The sequence below is a fragment of the Chenopodium album genome, chromosome 10 (assembly GCF_948465745.1).
Source record: "Chenopodium album chromosome 10, dcCheAlbu1.1, whole genome shotgun sequence".
Classification (NCBI taxonomy): domain Eukaryota; kingdom Viridiplantae; phylum Streptophyta; class Magnoliopsida; order Caryophyllales; family Amaranthaceae; genus Chenopodium; species Chenopodium album.
Window position 1 is genome coordinate 63395796 of NC_137843.1, and position 20547 is coordinate 63416342.

Sequence of the window (20547 nt, forward strand, 5' to 3'; positions counted from 1 at the left end):
TATCTCCCATTGTTCTTGCTCGATCGCACGTGGAATCACGCTTTTAAGGTACAATTATATGTTCTTTATGTGTTATGCAATGATCTTGGTTATTAGATGCTTATGAATATGATTCATGAAATTCCGCTTAAAGTATCTAAAATCCTACAGTGGTATCAGTTAGCCTATTGCATTTACGCATATTGAATTTTAATTTTTTGATAGTCCACAATTTTAATTCAATTAGGAGGGAGAATAATTTAATTATGGTTCAATCTTTATATTAAATGAGATTTAATTTTTGGAATTGTTTAAATGTGATTTAAAATTGCTCAATTCTTCTAACAAAATCCGAATTAAGCCCTAGAATTTTCGAAAATTGTGATTGAAATAAAGCCCTAAATTTTGATTTTTGTACTTAATTTTGATGATTTTCGAATATTTTATGCTTCATAAATTTAATTGGATTGATTTGATACATAAAATACGATTTTTTGTATAATCAATAATTTGATTTAAGAGTTAAATTAAATTTGAATTAATTTTGTGAAGAACCCTAGATTTGAAATTGAATTATGAATTTGATTTCCAAATTGAATTAGGTATAAAAGTTATGTTTTAATTCAAAAGACCTAATTTTAGTTTAATTTTACAAGAGTTGTTAAATTAAATTAAATCTCAAAAAAAAAAAAAAAAAAAAGGATTTACTTTTTGGGAGGGGGCAGCCGTGGCTGGGTGGATGAACCACCGTCAGGTGGCCACGGCGGCTGCCCAGGTGGTCGAAGAGAAGGGTAGGGAGGGCGCAGGTGCCAGAGCAGCAGCAGCGTAGTGCAAATGTTCCACTGCCGCCTGCTGCAGCCAACAGACGCAGGTGGCTGAACCACGGCCTAGCTGCGACGCGAGCAGGCAGCCCTCAGATAATGGCGGCGGATTCCGACCAAGGTTCAAGCGCCCGACTGGAACAGTTCCAGTTAGGTGCTGGTGGCACCGTGGCTGGGTTCTTTCCCTAGTTGTGGTGTGCGTTGGTTGGGGTTCTCCCTGACTGACGTACAAGGGAGACATGTTGCTGCGTTGGCTGGGGTTCTCCCTGGCTGACGTGGCAGCCGAATTAATTATAAAAAAAAAAAACAAAAAACAAAAAAATGTTTTTATTAAAATTATTTTGTTTTAAAATATTTTCAAAATAAAATCTGATTTTGTTTTGGAGATAAAATCAAATTTCAAAAGTTGGTTTTTGATAATTATCCATAATTAAAGTTGTTAATTTTGGATAAGAATTGCTAAGATAATTTCAAATCTTAAAATTTGTTTTAATCTTTGAAAATTTTAAGGATTGTTGAGCAAGATTCCAAAAGGATAAAGATTGATTTAAATAATATGATTATCCCATAATTATTTTAGGATAATAATTGATTTAAAATTTTGTGATTGGCTAGTAATTAGGATAGAATCTCCTAAGTTAATTAGGATAATCTTTGAGGATAAATATGATTTATTTTTTAAGATTAAAATAAGATTCGATTCTATCTCATGCCTAATTTAAAATATATGATATTTTTTTGATGGTCATGAATAATATATGATAATTATCTAATTGCAGTAATTGAAATATGAGATATTTAGATGTCATGTTTCCTTAATTGTGAACATTCGATGTTGTAGTTTAGGAAAGCATGATGAGTGATTTATTATGTGGCAATTTTATAATATATGATATTATTTTTGCTATATAATGACTAGTATGGCCTAGTAGATTACTAAATACGATCTGCGCATCGTGATGATTTTTTGTAATCTTAGTACGATCTATGTACCGAGAAAGCTAAGTATTTTTGTAATTTTATTTCATTCTATTTAAGTAGTAGATAGAATAGAGTAGAATTACAGGTTGCAGTTAATCCAAGAAGCCCATGAAGTGAAGGCCCAAAGGAGCAAGGTGGATGAGATCCATGATGATTCAAGTGGGAGCATTTACTTTATTAGTTTTCTTATGATTAGGGGTCATGCTAGTCTTGTTTATGCATTCAGTTTATTATGCATGTTAGATTTTATTTATGTTGATTGATGATGCCCTAGAGTTCACTAAATAATCACAACATAATGAATCTAGGTCCCTGTAATATTGAGGTTGCTTTTCCAATTAAAAACCCAATAAACCTTTGATATTTATGATAGGTCATGCCAAAGCTGGGTGTCATTTTATATCTTAGGAAAGTTGGGGTAAATCAAGTTTTACCATTTTAATTGATTATACTCAACAAGGTTACCTAAAGAGTTTAGAACCTTGAAGCAAAGGGTAATAATTAAACATTGGATGGTTAATTATTCAACCAACAGTTACAAGAGTTGTAATCAGTAAAGAGTTTACTCACCTTGAAAATGTAATGGTTGATGGTAGGGCCAAAGTCCGGTCAATTATTGCACAAATAAATGGTCTTGGAATCACTTAATTCAAATTGGGATCATTTAAATTGAATAAAGTGTTTTAAAGTTACCAATTTAATTCGCTTATGGTACTTTATTTTATTAAACATAATTGAATTTTGCGTTTACTTATAAGTAACATGTCGTTCTAATTTTATTATTATATATAATCTCCTTGATTGAAAATAAATATTGAGAAACGTTCTCAAAAAGTTAAAAGATAATCCATGAACCTATATTCCAGTTTTGCTAAGATGGTTCTAAAAGGCAAGATTTAGAAACCCATGTCACATGTCTAAGGTTGGTTTTATTTAAAATGTTTGAATAAAATGCCAACACATCTTCATTTTGAAAAGTATTTCAATTCGGTTATAATGAGATGGGAGGTAAAAACCCTCTAAAAGACAAGTATAGAAATCCAATAAAATCTCTTATCTTCAATATGATTGAATATAAGAAAGTGATTGGAGGTCTCTATGATCAAATGGCATTATTCTTCATCCATTTCATCTAGAGTTAAATATTTGATTAAACTCTAATATGAATAATGATTGAATAAGACTTAGCAAAATCATGAAATGTGCTCAAAGTAGTTAAGCAAAGTATCATTTTGAACCTAAAAGAAATGTTCTAAGTGGCTCAAATCGGAAAGGTTTAAGAATATATGAGGATTGCATTAAGAGGTTATAGGCCAAGAAATGCAAACAAGTTGCTATTTCTCAAACCTAGAACTACTTACATGCTAAAAGTTGTTATGAACAACAAATGTTTCAAATTAAATGGACCAATTCCAATTGATTAGAAACAACCTCATACAGTTGGAAGGTAAAAGAGTGGAAATGTTCCAATTTAAGAAGTATATTATAGAAATTGATTTAGCATATTACTACTTCTTGGATATATGATGTCATGTTTAGTTCTCTCTCATTGAGAATGTGGTTGAACTAAATTAAGAAGTTTGGATAAGGGAGAAATTAATTTACAAGTTTAGAAGCAAATGTTGCTACTTCACAAGTAGAATCTACAAGTCTAGCTGGAAGCAAAAGTTACAACTTTACAAGTAGAACTTATATTTCACCTTACCTAGTAATTGACTAGAATTAAATAAATGTTATTTATTTTTGCCATTATCAAAATATACCCATTCAATGTTAGTAATGACTAAGTATTGAAGATTCCAAAACGTGGAGTAAATGTTATTCTATGCTTTATTGAGTCACGATGTGTTTTGAATTGCTAAATAGGTTTAATAAAGTTCTATATGATAGAAATAATTAAACCATTTCTATATGTATAAATTGTCTCTAATATGTCAATTAATTCGAATAAAAATGAATATTGCATGCGGAAGATCCAAAGGGATGGACTTTCAATATCATTAAATTATGAATCTATTGATATATGTAAACATCATTTTAATTTGAAATTTTGACAAAGTCATCGTTTAGAGAAATGATGATATGAACCCAAAGTCTAATACATATCGATGTAAGAAAACCTAAGGTTCAGTAAACTTCATTTGTGATACAATCCTTTGTGCTTAGTTGAAGCATAAATGTGAAAGTTTTGAAAAAATTCAAAAAATCCAATATGAAGTTCAGCATCAACTTGACAAGATAATGATTACATTACAATATGATTGTAATTGTGAAAATTTATGTCAAGACATGTACTTGGCAACATATTCAAAATATTGCGATATGATCGTAATAATGAGAATTTGAGCCAATACCTTGATAAAGTCTAAGAGTTGTGAAATCTTTTTACAATAAATTCCGAAAGAAAACCTTATGAAGTTTCAATAAGGAGCTATCAATATATATGAAATATATTTTGATAATGGATGAAAATTACATATCTTCCAACCATTATTCAGGGGATACACTTTTAAGATGAGCTACAAAACTAAACGAAACTACATATGTCAAATCAAAATGTAGCAAAGGCTTCATATGTAATATGGATAAGAAAAGTTCTTATAAAGTCTTTCTACAAAGCAAGGAATAAAAGGTGTATTAAATCGTTTGATACACTTTCAATTCCGATACAGAGCACGGGGTGCTACTACACAAGTCATACTTAGCACAAAATGTTTGTTGCTCAAGTAGGTGCCCTTTATGGAAAAGATGTCATTTCCAAAAGGTTAAGTGGGAGTAGTGTAAATCTCGAATTTCTCGAAAGAATTCGAGAAAAGCAAAAAACAAACATGGTTCAAACCAGGGTTGGGTCACCCTATGCTAGATGTGCCTCTTAAAAGGCAAGTGGGAGTATAAGAATCTCGAAAAGTTTGAGAGCCTTGAAAGAGTTTAAGAAAAGTTAATTCGAAAATCTTGAAGAAATTCGAGAAATAATCGAATCAAAGCAACAATATGAGCATGATTCACCTCATGTTATAAATGACAACGCGTGGTCTCATTAAGTGTAATGGGAATAATAACCATGTGTTGAAGGTAGTACATTCCAAGTGCAAATCCTCCATTGCCGTTTCTCATTGAAAGCTAAACAAAGTTATTGTATAAGTTTCAATTGTTGCATAAAAACCCACAATGATGACTAGCATACGTAAAACTTAGCCAAAGAAATATGATTTCATATTAACTAAGAGTTCTGAAATATTTATTTTGGAACATTATGATCATGCAAATAATAAAGATGATTTGACAAGTTATAACTCCAGGTGGTTGAAAAACCATAAAATCTGAAATAGATTCTAAGTCTGTAAGCAAGTGTATGACACTTGATTAATTTGCCTAATTGGGTGAGACCCATTATAAGCAAAACAGACAAGAAAGAAAAGTGTTTTCTAACCAAAGCAAAGACTAGGTAAAGGATTCAACTAATTCATAGTATGACTATGATTACGATGAAATTTTTACGTTAGTCATGTTGCAAAAATCTATTAAAGATATTTTAGTGATTTCTACCTTATGAGATTTGGTAGATGGATTTCAAAACACTTTTTTGAAATTGTTCATGAAAGAATATTTGTATATGATACAATCAGAATGATTTTGAAAATCCAATAATCCTAAGGATGCATAAAAGGTCCTTTAATGGATTGAAGTAATTATCATGGAGTTAGTGTTCTTAATTTTGTGAGTTAATCAAAATTGTTTGATGTTCTCATAAAATGAAGATGTTACGTACATAAGATGTTTATTGGGAGCTATAAAGTCTTCTTGGTCTAGTATAAAGAGCTATTATTCATTGCTTGAAGAGTCAATTAATGGCTAAAGCATTTTGTATGAAAAACCTAGAAGAGGATGACGAGTACATTTGGGATTCAAAATCTATAGAGATAGGTCTCGAAGGGTGTTTTGAGCTTGGTTAAGAAGCTTATATTGATAAGATTCTTATAAGGTTCAACATTATATTGAAAAGAGTTTCAATCCCATGTAACATGGCACAAAGCTTAACAAGATTCAATACTTTGAGAAAGGTTGATGAAATTAAGGTTTTGAGTGATGCTCCTTATGCAGTTTGCAAAGGGTGCATCATACATGTCATGGACTATAGTCGTCTATTTGATTCACGTGTTTTAAGGACAAGTGATGATAGATTTCAATCGAAATCCAATGTAACGTTGGAATACAAATTAAAAATTTCTAAGTTCCTTGCGAAATGACGAAGGAAGATTCTTAATGTATGGAGATGAATATTATTATAAAATTTAGAAGTTGCAAAATTCATGTTTATGAGAATGTCTCATGAACTCTACTTACTAAACCTCTTCATGACCAAGGTATGAGAGTCATACTAAGGTTCTTGGATTGTAGCAAGTTATGTAATTTTAAGTTGTGTGTGTTTTGAGAAAATATATCACATAAGTAATACATTAACTTGCAGAATTATGTTTATCAATTGAAACAAAGTTTCAATCTTATTTAATTATGGTTTTGATGTTAAATAAAACTGTCCAAAATAATTATGGATTGATGGGCTCATCAAGTTAATGACCTGGTGAATGAAACCCCACAGGTGAACAAAATCCATATATTATTTAAGTTTCTAGTTCGGAATCATTAAAGTGGACATAAATGATTTCAATAAATGGACTAGCATGTAAGGTTGATTGGATAGCGCAGTTTCATGGGCTATAGGGGCATAGTGATGATGCTCGGTTAATCACATGGATATGCATGAATAATGCATGATCGAACTATAGACCTACTTTGAAGTTCAAGTATAGAACTTCCAGATATATTAGTGGATTCCTTTGACATGAGTGGAACATTGATTCCATTCAATGATTGTCTTAACTGTGGTACATTCAAACGTCATGTCGTAAAAGGGGGCTATAAAGGATGTTTCCCGGTTACTTCAAGAATTGAGTGGGAGCTTTGGTTTCACAAGATTGGATTGAGTCTACCCATTTAATTAGGAATGTGTCTTGGCCCCTTGAAGAAGGAGAATCAGAAATGCATGGCCGTGCTCAAATGGATTACACAGTAATCATTTGTTTTGTAATTCTAACTTAGATTTCAAGAAAAGATTTGTAGATTAATATGATCTCGACATGAGATGCAATCATATTATCAAATCGACACACATTGACTTAAGGAATATGAATATTGCGTACTTGTCTCAGACAAGTGAGAGATTGAAGGAATTATGTCTTCGATAAGTGCAATTACTAGATATATCAAGGATCACTATTATGGAGATAATTAGTTCATTCTATAGGGTCGTCATTGTCTGGTGCTAAATATGACAAATGATCTTTGGACTAGTTAAATAGTCCAAAGCCCAATAGAATGGATCCTACAAGGTCACACAACAAAGGTATTGGGTCAAACAAGTGAGAGGCCCGTTAATGGGCCTCATGAGATTATGACATACCATGAAAGGGTTTGGGCTAAAGTAGTTTGATTAGGGATAGGACTTTGGGCTTGACATGGACTCTTATTTAGAGATGTGATCTATAAATAAGATCCATGCCTAGGGTTGACATAAGACACAATTAACAATCAGTAAATTGTGATACAAGGCAACCAGTTTTCCAAAAGCCTTAAACTCCCTTTTCTCTCACCTCATTCACGGCTCTCCCTCTCCCCTCACGTCCGTACGGCTGGCGCCTATAGGTGGTGGTTCTTGGTTAGTTTGTTTCACTTCTCCGTTGAAGGTTGATTAAAAGGGTTTAATCACAACTAACTAGCATTAGTGGAGGTTTGATCCGTGCCTGTGGATTAAGTAGAGGAATCACACTTGGGGTTCTTTATCTCCCATTGTTCTTGCTAGATCGCACGTGGAATCACGCTTCAAAGGTACAATTATATGTTCTTTATGTGTTATGCAATGATCTTGGTTATTAGATGCTTATGAATATAATTCATGAAATTCCACTTAAAGTATCTAAAGTCCTATATATATATATATATATATATATATATATATATATATATATATAATTGAGATCATGTGAGAACCAAGGTGAATAATAGGAATTAGAAACTAATCTCAGCCATTGATCGCACTTCATCTAATGGCTCAGATTGCACCCGCTCTCATTAATGGCATTCTCGTAATTTTTGCTGTTTTCAAACTTTTTCAAACTTTAAGACTGATTTCATTGACTTTTACTAAATTTTCATTTATTTTCGAGAAATGAAACTGGAAACTAATTTATAAAGTTAAAATATTACAAAAATGTCATTAATGACACGGGAAGCATGTGAGCCGTCCGATTAACATGATCTAAGGGCCTAGATTAGTTCCTAATTCTTATTTTAGCCTTGGTTCTCATTATAACTTGGTTATATATATATATGATTTTTTAGATTTTAACACTACAAAAAAATGAAAAAATGGTTTTTAACACTACAAAAAAAAAAAAAAAACTTTTTTTATAACACCACAAATTTTTTATAAAATTTGATTTTATCACCATTTAACGGTTGCCGTCCAAAAATCCGTTAAGTAGGGTCCATTATGCCACGTGTCATCATATTATTAGTTTAGAAAAAAAAAGAAAAATAAAAAAAAAATAAAACCAAAACCCTAAACTACCCTAGCTAACCCCATCCCCACCGCCGGCACGGCGGCGCCGGCCGTTACCCCACCCAAACACTCCAATTCCCAGCCCCAGCCGCCGCTCATTCTATCCCCTCCCTTTCCCCCTCCCCAAATCCGACGAAACCTCCCAACGGCCGCTTAAAATGGGCGGCCGTTTTTCAAACAACCCAAAATCGACCACCATTAACGGCCACTAAAGGTCGAAAACGACCAGTTTAGGGCCTAAGTGGTCTATCTCGACTATAATTGGTCGTTTTCGACCCTTAGAACCCAATATTGGTTGGCGGTTTTGGGTGGTTCGAAAAACAGCCACCCATTTTTGGTGGTCGTTGACGTTAGGTTACCGATTTTAGTGAGGGGGAAAAGGAGGGGGCGGAGATTCCGGTGGTTGTGGCTGGGAATGGGGGTGTTTGGTGAGCCGTGGCCGGAGCCGCCCAGCCGACGGTGGGGATGGGTGGCTGGGTTAGTTTAGGGTTTTTGTTTTGTTTTTTTATTTTTTTTATTATTTTCTTCCAATAATATGCTGACACGTAAGCAATGTGGACCCTATTAACGGATTTCATCTATAAACAAGTTAAGTGGTAGTAAAAGCCATTTTTTTAGAAATTTTGTGGTGTTAAAATAAAAGTTTTTTTTTTTTTTTTGTAGTGTTAAAATCCATTTTATGACTTTTTTGTGGTGTTAAAATCTAAAAAATCCATATATATATATATTAAAAAAAATTAAGTTAAAGACAATATGTAAATATTACATAAGTCAAACTAGAGGTGAACGTAGCAGGGTACCCTGTAAAAATCTCAGGACCCGAAACCGAAACATGTTGCAACAGGTTCCTAAAAATAGGAACTGGAGCCAAAACCTGTTCAACAGGTTCCTAAAAATTGGGAATCGGAACTGGAATCTGCACGTTCCGGTTCCAGAAACAGGGTACCTGATATGTCTATTTTATATAGTATTTTACCCCTGTCCCTTGGTCATAATTGATAGTATTTTTGGCTCTTTAGAGCCACTTTTATTACTAATTGGTGTTATCTAGTGTTTTCGTAGTTTTGGTTGAGTTTTGTAGGGAATTGCACTTTTGGAGCATTTTCCCGGGATTTTATGGAGCAACTACGAGCATTAGAGGAGCAAAACCACTTTTCATAGGCCAAGGCCGGTTAGAGTCATCGAGCCGGTGATTAAGGGCTCGACATATGAAATACCGAGCATTGGACACCGAGTATTCAAGCCCTAAAGTGGAAATCCGGAGTGGGCTAAGAAGTGAAGCCCAATCCAAGTCCAAGCAAAGCCGGGCCCGATCGGGCAACCTTTGGCTCGATTGGGCGGCTACCCCAGAATTAGAGAGCGAAGAAAAAGGCGGGCCCGATCGGGCGCGTGTTTCTGAGAGGTCGTTTTCGGCGATTTACTTAGTTTCTAATTAGGATTTGTTTGGAGCTTTGTATAAGTACGATTTAGTGTTTTTGGTACAAGTTACCTCTTCTCTTAGACTTTCTCTCTCTACATAGTTTTATTTTCTCTTTTATTTTCTCTCTCTACAACTTTACACTTTGTTCTTGATTCAACTCATTATTTCCGTTAACTTTGGTAACGATTTCTTCTCTATTAATTTCAGTAATTTTATTTCTTTATTTTATCATGACTTGTTTAATTGCTTTGATTAGTTTAGATTTAATTATGCGTGACTAGTTTTATTTCTAAGGTTTGTGGGGATCCATAAATAATATGAAGGGGTAATTTATTATTGTTGATTGTCAATGCTTGATTAATTTCCTACTTATTGATTTAATGCTATGCAATTAGATTAGGCCTGGTTTAATTTTATGAGTTATGCAACATTTATTCGAGATTCGAGAGATGAGAATTGCTGTTTAGGCTTAGTTTCAATAAGCGGACTAATTTATAAATGGTTAAGTCAAGATTCGAGAGATGAGATTTAATACCGGTAAATTAACTCTGTGATTGTAATACGTAGCGAAAGCCCTTTATGATCTGATTAATTGATGCATTAATGATTGATTGTTATGTTTTACCCTAGAATATTATTTATTGGTGAACCTATGCCTTAGGTCTTTTATTCATTGATTTCCTCCTACTTTTATTTCTCCCTACTTTTATTCTTCGTAGTATAGTTCCTTTAATTAACAACAATTTTGGTTACTTGATAATTTAGATTACTCTTATTTAATTAGGAATAAATTGACTTGTTTCCCTGTGGTTCGACCCTTCTTCCTTATTTGCATAGTTAGTTAGGAATTATTTTTTATTAGGTGATACGACTAAAACCTGTTAGTACCCTGTATTTCAAAGTAAGCTTAATAATTACTTGATAAATTGTTACAAAATAAAAATAAAAATAAAAAAAAGGAAATTCACAATGAAAGCTTACAATTTTAATATAGTAGTACAAATATAACAAACCAACACTGATTGTCTAGAATATTTAATACAATATTACAAATACTTGTATTAATACCATTAATTAAACATGTTAAGAGTAAGATGAAAAATGAATAAGAGGAGGAAGAGAGGTAGGTAATGTCTTTTATACAATTTTGACATAGGGCTTTATATTTGGACGTAAATGATAGGTTTCGGTTTTGTATACCCTACATGGAACCTGCACTAACAGGGTATCCTACAGGTTTCGGGTTCAAAATTTTATTACCCGGAATCAGAACATGTTGCAACAGGTTCCTAATTTTATCACCCGGAACCAGAACTTGATACACAGGTTCCGGGTTTGGAACCTGCTGTTTCGAACAGGTTCCGGTTCCAGGTCAGGGTACCCTGAATTTTTGCTCACCCCTAAGGGCCTGTTCATATTTATTGAACTGAGCTGAACTGAACTGAACTGAACTGATTGGAGCTGAACTGAACTGAACTGAACTGATTGGAGCTGAACTGAACTGAACTGAACTGATTGGAACTGAACTGAACTGAACTGAACTGATTGGAACTGAACTGAACTGAACTGAATTAAGCTGAAATGAATATTTTATGTGAGAGGGAAATTAAGAGCTGAACTGAACTGAACTGATTGGAACTGAACTGAACTGAACTGAACTGATTGGAACTGAACTGAACTGATTGGAGCTGAACTGAACTGAACTGAAATTAAGTAAATATGAACAGGCCCTAAGTCAAATGTTTTTTTCCTAAAAGAAAAGGTGATAATATTTAAAAAATAGCAGTCTACCCTAATTGTCAGCCATGAATGAGGTGTTATTAAGTGTCAAGGTTGGGTTTAGTGAGATCGAGTCAGGTCTATTTCAAATGTGAGTCCTTCTAAATTATTACATTCATGCAAATCAAAATTTAAATCGGGTATTTTTTTGAATTGAGTCAAATCAGATCACAATTTGACATCTCCTTACATTACTCTATGGACAATTGAGTAATTGACCCATCTGGCCATTTCTACTCAAAGCAAGGGTCCAAAATTGGATATGGTGTTCTTGTCATTAGGGCTATACACGGTATGGTCTGAACTGTAACCAAACCAGACCAAACCGTATTTTAGCAGTTTGGTTTGGTTTACAGTTTACAAAAATATGGTATGGTTTCGAATTTTTTGTATATGCGGTTTACGGCTTGGTTTGGTTTGGTTTTTCAAAAATTATAAACCAAACCAAATCATAAACCAATAAACCGTATTTTATTTTTTTATATAATTTTTATATAAATTAAAATAATTACTACTTCCCCCCCTTTTTTTTTTTTTACTTGACCTGTTTCTTTTATCACGTTTGTCAATGCAAAAATTTAACGATCAATAACTTTAATTCTTCACAAGTAAAAATTATAAAAGTTATATATTATGATAGTACTTATTGAGACGAATTCAAAGAGATCCCACATGAATATATTTTTCCTTATATATTATTCACAAAAGACAGTTAAAGGAGGGATGATGAACAATATAAAAATCAAAGCGGGTCAAGTAAAAAAGAACGGAGGATGTATATGTTAAAAAAATAAACAATGATAATAATAAAAATATGTAAAATCAAAATACAACAAGGTATATGAGTAAAATCCTAGACTCCTTGGCACTCCCATAGTCCCATACTTCCTATACTCTGCTTGTGCTCATGATTTCAGGTTTGTTTTGTTTGTTTGTTTGTTTTTTTTTTTTTTTTTTAAACTTTTTTTTTTATTTTATTTTTTATTAACATTACTCATTGTTCTATAATTAACATTACTCTAAATTGTTCTACTACTTCTAATTAACATTACCATGAATATTTGAATTGTTCTGTAATTAACATTAGTAATGAATTGTATATATGCTTTAATCGATTCAATATGTTTATTATATATATATTTTAGAATCTCTACAACAATGTCGAGTTTGGGAAAAATGACGTCACATCATAATCCGCAAACCAAACTGCATTATTACGATTTGATTTGGTCCGGTTTCAATACTAATATGGTTTGATTTGGTTTGAAAAAGTGACCAAACCGAATTTTGTGGTTTGGACTCAAACCGCACCAAACCAAACCGTGTTCACCCCTGTTTGTCATACTCCCTCCGTGTTTTAATAAGTGGTATACTTCCTTTTTTTGACAAAGAACTAAATTTAAATATTATACTACGTATCTTTTTTCTCTCATGGTCTCCACCCAAACCCACTACTACTTTTTTATTATATATTTTCCCCTCACATTCATTACTTTTCAATAAACTACTAAACCCACTGTCTTTCTTTAATAATGTTTTAATATTTCAACTGCTCCATTTACCTCTTATTTTATTTAAATCAATTAAATTGACTAAAATTATGTGTCGGTCAAATTAAAATATTTATTAAAACACGGAGGGAGTGTAAAGGGCAAATTGGTTTAAAAAAAAAAAAAAAAAGTTAGGGGCAAATTCAATCAACGTGGATCACATTATCTCAGATAGATTCGGAATTCGGAACTCTCAATTTTTCTCTGACCACGTTTTCTTTCATCATCATCATAGTTCTACAAACTGTTTATCTATACTGGTCCGAAAAAAATATTACGAAGTCAATAAAAATTCTTTGAATTAATTTTATATAAACCCTATTTGACATTTGATACATACAAGTTTTCTTCATTGCTAAGCAAATTTCTAACTTTTTTCTTCAAAATATTTTTTTGGGGTCAAAAGATCAATATTTTTTTTTGGTATAATTGTTGATATTTCTCCTTTTTTTTGGATTATACAGTAATTAGAAGATGAATTCAATCGGTTCAAGAAATGGGTTTTTCCCAGATGAAGTAATTCTTCAGATTTTATCAAGACTGCCAATAAAATCTGTCTTCAGATTCAGGGCAGTTTGTAAATACTGGTACCAATTGCTCTCAGAAAGGTACTTTGTTCATCTGTATAATGAAATGTCAGTTAGGAGTTCTATGATTTTGGTTGAAATTACTGAGATTTCAGAGTCTAAATCAAGCTTAATTTGTGTTGATTATTCAAAGGGTGTATCTGAATTTCCATTAAATTTTCTGAAAGATAGGGTTAAAGTTAGAGCCTCATGTAATGGGTTGTTATGCTGCTCAAGTATACCTGATAAGGGTGTGTTTTATTTGTGTAATCCTGTGACTAGGGAGTATAAATTGCTCCCCAAATGTAGGGAGAGGCCTGTCACTAGGTTTTATCCTGACGGCGAGGCTACTTTGGTTGGTATAGCTTGTGATTTGTATGATACTAGGAAGTTCAGTGTTGTGTTGGCCGGGTATCATCGCCCATTTGGCTATAGCCCGACTAAGACGTTTATATGTATGGTGTATAACTCGGAGATAAACCAATGGAGGAAGTTTGTAACATTACAGGAGGAACATTTTACTCAAATGAACAGAAATCAGGTTGTTTTTGTGAATGGGATGCTACATTGGTTGACAGTGAGTTATTCGTGTATTATTGTGTTAGATTTGGAGACCGATGTTTGGAGAAAGATTTATTTGCCAGATGAAATGAGTTACGGAAAAGGAAATAGGATGTATTTATTGGAATCATATGGTTGCTTGTCTGTGGTTCAGATTTCTGATACTTCAATGGATGTATGGGTGATGGAGGACTATGAGAAACAAATATGGAGAATGGTTGATAGGGTGAGTCTTAGATGTATCAGAGGATTGGCGCCGGGAGTTTTCCCTATAAGTCAGACTGGTGATTGTGTTTTCCTGGCTACACACAAGCAGGTGTTGGTCTACAATAGGAGCACTGGCGTTTGGAAAGAAATGTATTCAGTGAAAAGCAACTCAACGCTTCCTTTGTGGTTCTCTGCATATGCATTTCGGAGTACAATATATTCGTTTCACTAAGTTGGCAAGATCAGGTGAATATCTGTACATATTATCTCAAACTCATGTATTATTATGCCATATAGATGAATTTGGAAGTAGTCCCCTTGGTGTTTGTAATTGAACCTGTGAATATAAAATAAACAGGATAGTTGCAATAGTAAATTGTTAGCTTGTAAATTTGGTTTTATTCTCATAATGTTACATACTTTACATTGTCATTGTCTTGGGATCTTTTTCATCGAGGTGTTTTGCGAAATTCTTCTATGGGTTGTTTCATTGTCAGTCTCCTATTTGGACTTTTGGAGTCAACATAATCACAATGTCAGATTAGTTTTGTTTGGCTGGTTGTCAACGGCATTCTCACTGAATTCCCAAGAAAAACTTACCTTTTATTTCCATTTGGTAGGTGACATAAAAGTTCTGAGTAGATTAAGTCTCCAGTTTAGATAGGGTGATAGCCTTCTGTGTTAGCCCCTCTGCTGTGCTGATTTCTATGTATTTTGGCAACCGAAAAGAAAAGGATAAAAGCTTAGTGGATTTCCAATTTTCTCAACTCTCATACATATGCTATTATAGCATCATCCTCGGGTCCAGGTTAAAAGTCTCTGTAAGATGTGAATTTCCCCTTAACTTTACTCAAAATGGTACAAGTTCAGTATATTTTTTTTTTTTGGTAGAAAGAGAACATTAAAGCTTAAAACATAGAAGAGTTTTTACAAATGAGTCAGGGAGGATCAGCCCTCTCCCCCATTCTACCAGCAGTATTCATAGCCTGAGTTTCTAGTTTCTCTTTTAGGATTACAAACCAGGGGAGGGAATTCAAAGGTAGCCAAATTATACAAAAGATCATTTCTCCGCCTTGCTTCCTTTGCCAAAAGATCTGCAGCCATGTTCCCTCCTCTTGCTTCAAAGCACAGGGTTGTACCTAACTGATGGTCCAGGAGCTCCCTGCAATTTGTCAAGATGCTGGTTAGTCTATTGTTGTCATGTAGCTCCCTGTTTCTGATTAGCTCCAAGGTCTGCTGCAATCTGTTGCTATGATGCAGTTGGTCCAGTTGTTGGTCTGGATCATTGTTAGAGCCATTTTGATTGAGAATAACTCTCCTTCCAAAGCTGAGCATCCATAGATTTCCATTCCTACCCCTTTAATCCACCTGCCAGTGCTATCCCTGTAGATACAAGCACATCTTATATTCTGTTTCCCTTTTAAAAAGGACATAAAATAGTTTTTGTTGTGTATAAGTTTAGTATGGTTGCTCTGAAATGAACATAATATTTCCTGTACAGCTCAAAGAAGTGCTTGTTTGCTGCTGTTGAGAATTTGAAGGCTTTAATGATATGCTTCTGCTAAGCGAGTTAGCGTATCATGTAATAAGCTAAACAACATCTTTGACAATCCCAGTTATTGTTTTTGGTTGATATTTTAGTTTTCAAATCACCCGAAAAGCTGTCAAATTTCATGGATATCCAGTTATCTATGACCGAATGTAGAATTTTGTTTGGTTCCAATCTTGCCCAATAGTGTAGTAATGTCTCCTTTTCTATTATTGAAATATTGAATTGTTGTCAAACGATAGTTTTTAAAGCAAGAATAAAATCACTATAATCATTGGCGTTAAGCTGTAGGGTCAAGGAAATATTGAGAATATATCTATCAGGGTGCAGGGGTGTGCACAGGTTCCTCACAGTCCTCAGTAACAGGAAGATTACCATCTGTTAGCGTCAACTACAAAAGCGAATCAGTTAATATCAGTTCCAGCAGGTATACACTGAATTGTACCGGAGTTTAATGAGAATAAGTAAAACAGAATTTACAACCACAAAACCAGAAAGATCTGGATGTTCTGGTGCTACGCTCAAGAGAATAGGCTCTTGGGCACAAAATTGTTTTTTGAGAATAATGCCAGACAGACCTAATTACTGAAAGAAATTGACACCCATAAAAAATGACTGATGCTGAATTTGCAGCCTGCTCTATAGTCTCTCTCTCCGAAATAACATCTCGGTTAAAAAACCAGTGTCCTGCATTATCAAAGTTGACAAGCATATGTTAGCATCTTTATTCTACAAACTTTCATTTCATTTAATACTAACAATTGTTCAAAACCTCCGTGCCAATTCAATTGTGCCAATTTTGTGGTGGCGAGAGTATAACAGGCTCAAGTATAGAAATGGCAGTAGTATTAGTTAAGAGTTTAATAAGGTCAATAGGTCATATACAGTTATTAAATATACACATTTCTGATTGCTGGAAACTTCGAATTAGGAAATGAATGTGTTGTTAATAGAAAATCTGTGAACCAATTGCTAAATTAACATAAAACAGAGAATTCATCTTCTAGTAAAACTGTAAGAAATCATACCTTAACTAGCAGTAGGGATCCATTTCCCATTAATCCATTCCTGATGAGTCCTCAAATTTATATGACCAAATTCTAATTCCTCTTTGGTTGCCTCAAAGTACACCATGTATTTCAGATCGGCGAGAAGTTTAGATATCACACCTGCCCACCACCCATCATTATACCAGGCATCAACTTTTTCAAGCAGAAAATAGTTGCCATCCACTTCCATATCAGGAGGAGAAGGTCTTATATTTGAGCCTCAACCTCTTCTCTGAGAAAATACCTTTCATCTTCTGATTTGAGTGTCCGATACTCTACCAAAAATCTGCTCTTTCTTGTTGAGCTAACAATAACTGCAGAATACCAGGATCCTTCATAGCCTGGCTCATTGCTTTTAACCTCAACCATTGTACCTCTGCTAAAACTTCTATGAGCTTCGCTTTGAGTGTTTTTTTTTTCAGTTGATGAATTTCTCAACTTTAATTCATATGACGAATGCTGCAAAGCAAGAGCTCAGGATTCAGCATACATAGAAAATTGGTATATACAGACTTAAAACATCTAATACCTTAATAACAACATAGTGGACATGTATTAGGCTCTTTGCTTTCCATTGACCGCAGATGAAAAGAAAAATTCACATTATCTAGCCGAAAGCAATTAATGGCTTACTACTGGTGAACCAAAAATTTCTCTTAAAGAGTTCATGTTAGAAGAAATTGTTTGTGATATAAAATCGAATTGGCCAAGAATATTGTGCATTTAATCAGCAGAAGTGCTACGCTCATGACATGCTCCATAGTTGGCCAAGCATCATTGAACTTGGATGTCTAATAAAATAAAATCAGGACCTATCAATCAAACAAATAAAAGAGAGGAGAACTATCACCTTGTTGGTTATCCATTTTCCATGAATCCAATCTTGGTGAGATCTCAAACTTCCACGATCAAATTCCCGTTTATCACCTGTAGAAGCGAAGTGCACAATGTACTTCTTTCTATTCAGAACATTGGAGACTTTGCCTACCCACCATCCACCAGCCCACCAGGCATCAACTTCCTCAAGACACTTGTAACGACCAATGTGCATTGTACACGGAGGCAAGGGTCTAACATAGGTAGCAGGAACTTCTTCTCTTACAGGTTTGCTCTCATCTTTTGTTTTCAGACTGTCATATTCCACCAGAAACTTATCCTTTGCTATCAATTTGATAATAGTGGCTGCATACCAGGATCCTTGGTAACCATCTTCATCACTTCTGACCTCTACCAGCATACCTTCCCTGAAAATTTCTTGTGGTGGCTTTTCTGCATCGAACCTCTTCTCCTCTGTTAATATCTACAGTGTAGCCAATTAGATAGGTGAGACAAGTGAAGACCCAGGAGAAAAGGTAAGAAAATCCAAACTTCAATTCAAGTAGTTAATCTATTACAACAGGAATCAGATTTGTTTAGTGTACACAATGAAACAGTTTCGATAATTTTTTATGATCAACAACACAGCCATAACTTGTTTTCAGGCATTCAAAAGTTAGAGAAGTATGGCTATTGGAGATAGTAACTTCATTTTATACATATAATATCTTGACTACTGCTACCAAGAGAGTGTCTGAAGTCATTTACAAATGAAAATCATACCATGAAAGCCGAACTCCATTTTCCTTCAACCCAATTCTGGTGAGGACTCAGGTTTGGATGCAGAAAGGCCAACTTCTCTTTTGTTGTAGCAAAGTAGACAATGTATTTCCAGCCATCAAGAACTTCATATATTACACCTTCCCACCATCCATCATTATACCAAGCATCTACTTGTTCAAACTCCTTATGTCTATTGCTATGGGAAATCTCTGGAGGGCAAGGCCTGATATCCTGCTCATTTGCAACTTCTTTCAGGAGTTCTGACTCATCATCGGTCTTAAGGGTCTGATATTCCACCAGAAACTTGCCAACTCCAGCTGAACCAACAACAATAGCAGCATACCAAGAACCTTGATATCCATCCTCATCACTTTTAACTTCAACAGCTGTCCCAGGGCTAAACTTTGCCTCCTCTAGTCCCCTAGCAAGCTTAAATACGACCCTCAACCGCTTGCCATTGGCATCGGTTCTGACTGCAGCAACTGTCCCAGGCTTAGGAACAACATCCTTTTCCATCTTCAATGAGTCTTTCTGAAACTCAAAAACCAACATCATACAACTATATAAGCAACATCCCAATAATCTTATTCACTACTTAAATTAAAAAACAAAGGGTATTATATTAAATCAAATCATATGCATAAAATCAGTTCGACCCACAAAATCTATGTCATGAACTCTTAAACCCTAAATTCACCCATAAAATTAAAACAAATCACCAAAAAAAAAGTTTCAAAATTTACTAAACAAAATCAAGTAATCTGAAACCCTACACAAAACTTCACTAAACAAAATCAATTGATAGGAAAAATTATGTACCTGAACATGATGATCAAAAGGAGGAATCCAAGACCCATTACACCAATCTCTATGAACCCTTAAACAAGACCCACTAACTTCAATAGGAACATCAAAATCACCCTAAATTTCAACTATATACCTCAAACCCTCATACAAAACCCCCAAGATCATACCTTTCATCCAACACCCATCACTCAAAACATCCACTTTATCACCCACACCAAAAACCCCACCACCACCATCTTCAGGGGGCACGGGTCGAATATCGGCCCTTTCGACAAATGTTACAATGTCATTAAACTTTGTTTTATACTGCACCATTAAAACCTCTTCTTCATCTTCAAATTCATCATCATGCTCATAGTAATTCTTCTTCTTCTTTCTTTTCTATCTTTTGTTGGGCTGATTGATTTCCCGAAGAATAATTGTTGCTGGGTAGAATGTAGTTGCGAAATTTGTTGAACTAGTTTTGATTATTTCAACTTTGTCACCTGCAGTAAAATTGATCAAATTTGACATTTTTTCTTACAATTTTTTTTTTTTTTTTTATTTTTTTTTTGGCGGGAGCAAAGAGTGTGTGGCCCTCTGTTTTGCGTGATACGAGTGATATTTGTGATTTATCAAACACCTTATTTAATTCTTCTAGGTGTACTATTTTCTTAAGGAAAATTATACTACGTACTACGTACTTGGAGTACACTGTAGTACTGTACACTTCATTATTTCTAACACTTTATACCTAAGTAGGGTAAAATAGGAAATTAAGGCGTTATAATTAGACGATAATATCTAGTATAAAAACTACTTTCTCTATTTTCTTAGGTAGTATAAAAACTACCTAAGTAGGTTGTTATATACAATATACTGTATATACAATCGGGTGTATCCTAATTTGCGAAAACCCCCAAATTGATTCACTCAGAAAAGTGGTGGTAATTTTTAGCGTTTTGGAAAAAACTAGGTGGTATAATACGATAAAAAAAACTTGAGGTGGTAATGTAAAAATTGGCTACTTTAGATGGTGGTATTTTTCAATATTTCCTTTTTATTTTCATATTTTGATAGT

At 34.0% G+C, this 20547-nt stretch overlaps 1 protein-coding gene and 1 pseudogene across 2 annotated transcripts; one reads left to right on the plus strand and one right to left on the minus strand.

Moving 5' to 3' along the window:
* Positions 1–13601: 13601 nt before the first annotated feature.
* Positions 13602–14918, plus strand: LOC145564608 (F-box protein At5g49610-like). The gene has a single exon (XM_081624880.1). The coding sequence runs from the start codon at positions 13624–13626 to the stop codon at positions 14713–14715; it is 1092 nt and encodes a 363-aa protein (XP_081481006.1). The 5' UTR covers positions 13602–13623; the 3' UTR covers positions 14716–14918.
* Positions 14919–16422: 1504 nt separating this feature from the next.
* On the minus strand, positions 16423–20229 carry LOC145564609 (protein AGENET DOMAIN (AGD)-CONTAINING P1-like; annotated as a pseudogene). Its single transcript, XR_014094866.1, has 5 exons — positions 19500–20229; positions 18681–19211; positions 17932–18381; positions 17061–17540; positions 16423–16719 (listed from the first exon to the last, which is right to left on the minus strand). The product of XR_014094866.1 is annotated as a protein AGENET DOMAIN (AGD)-CONTAINING P1-like (transcript).
* Between the last annotated feature and the right edge of the window lie 318 nt (positions 20230–20547).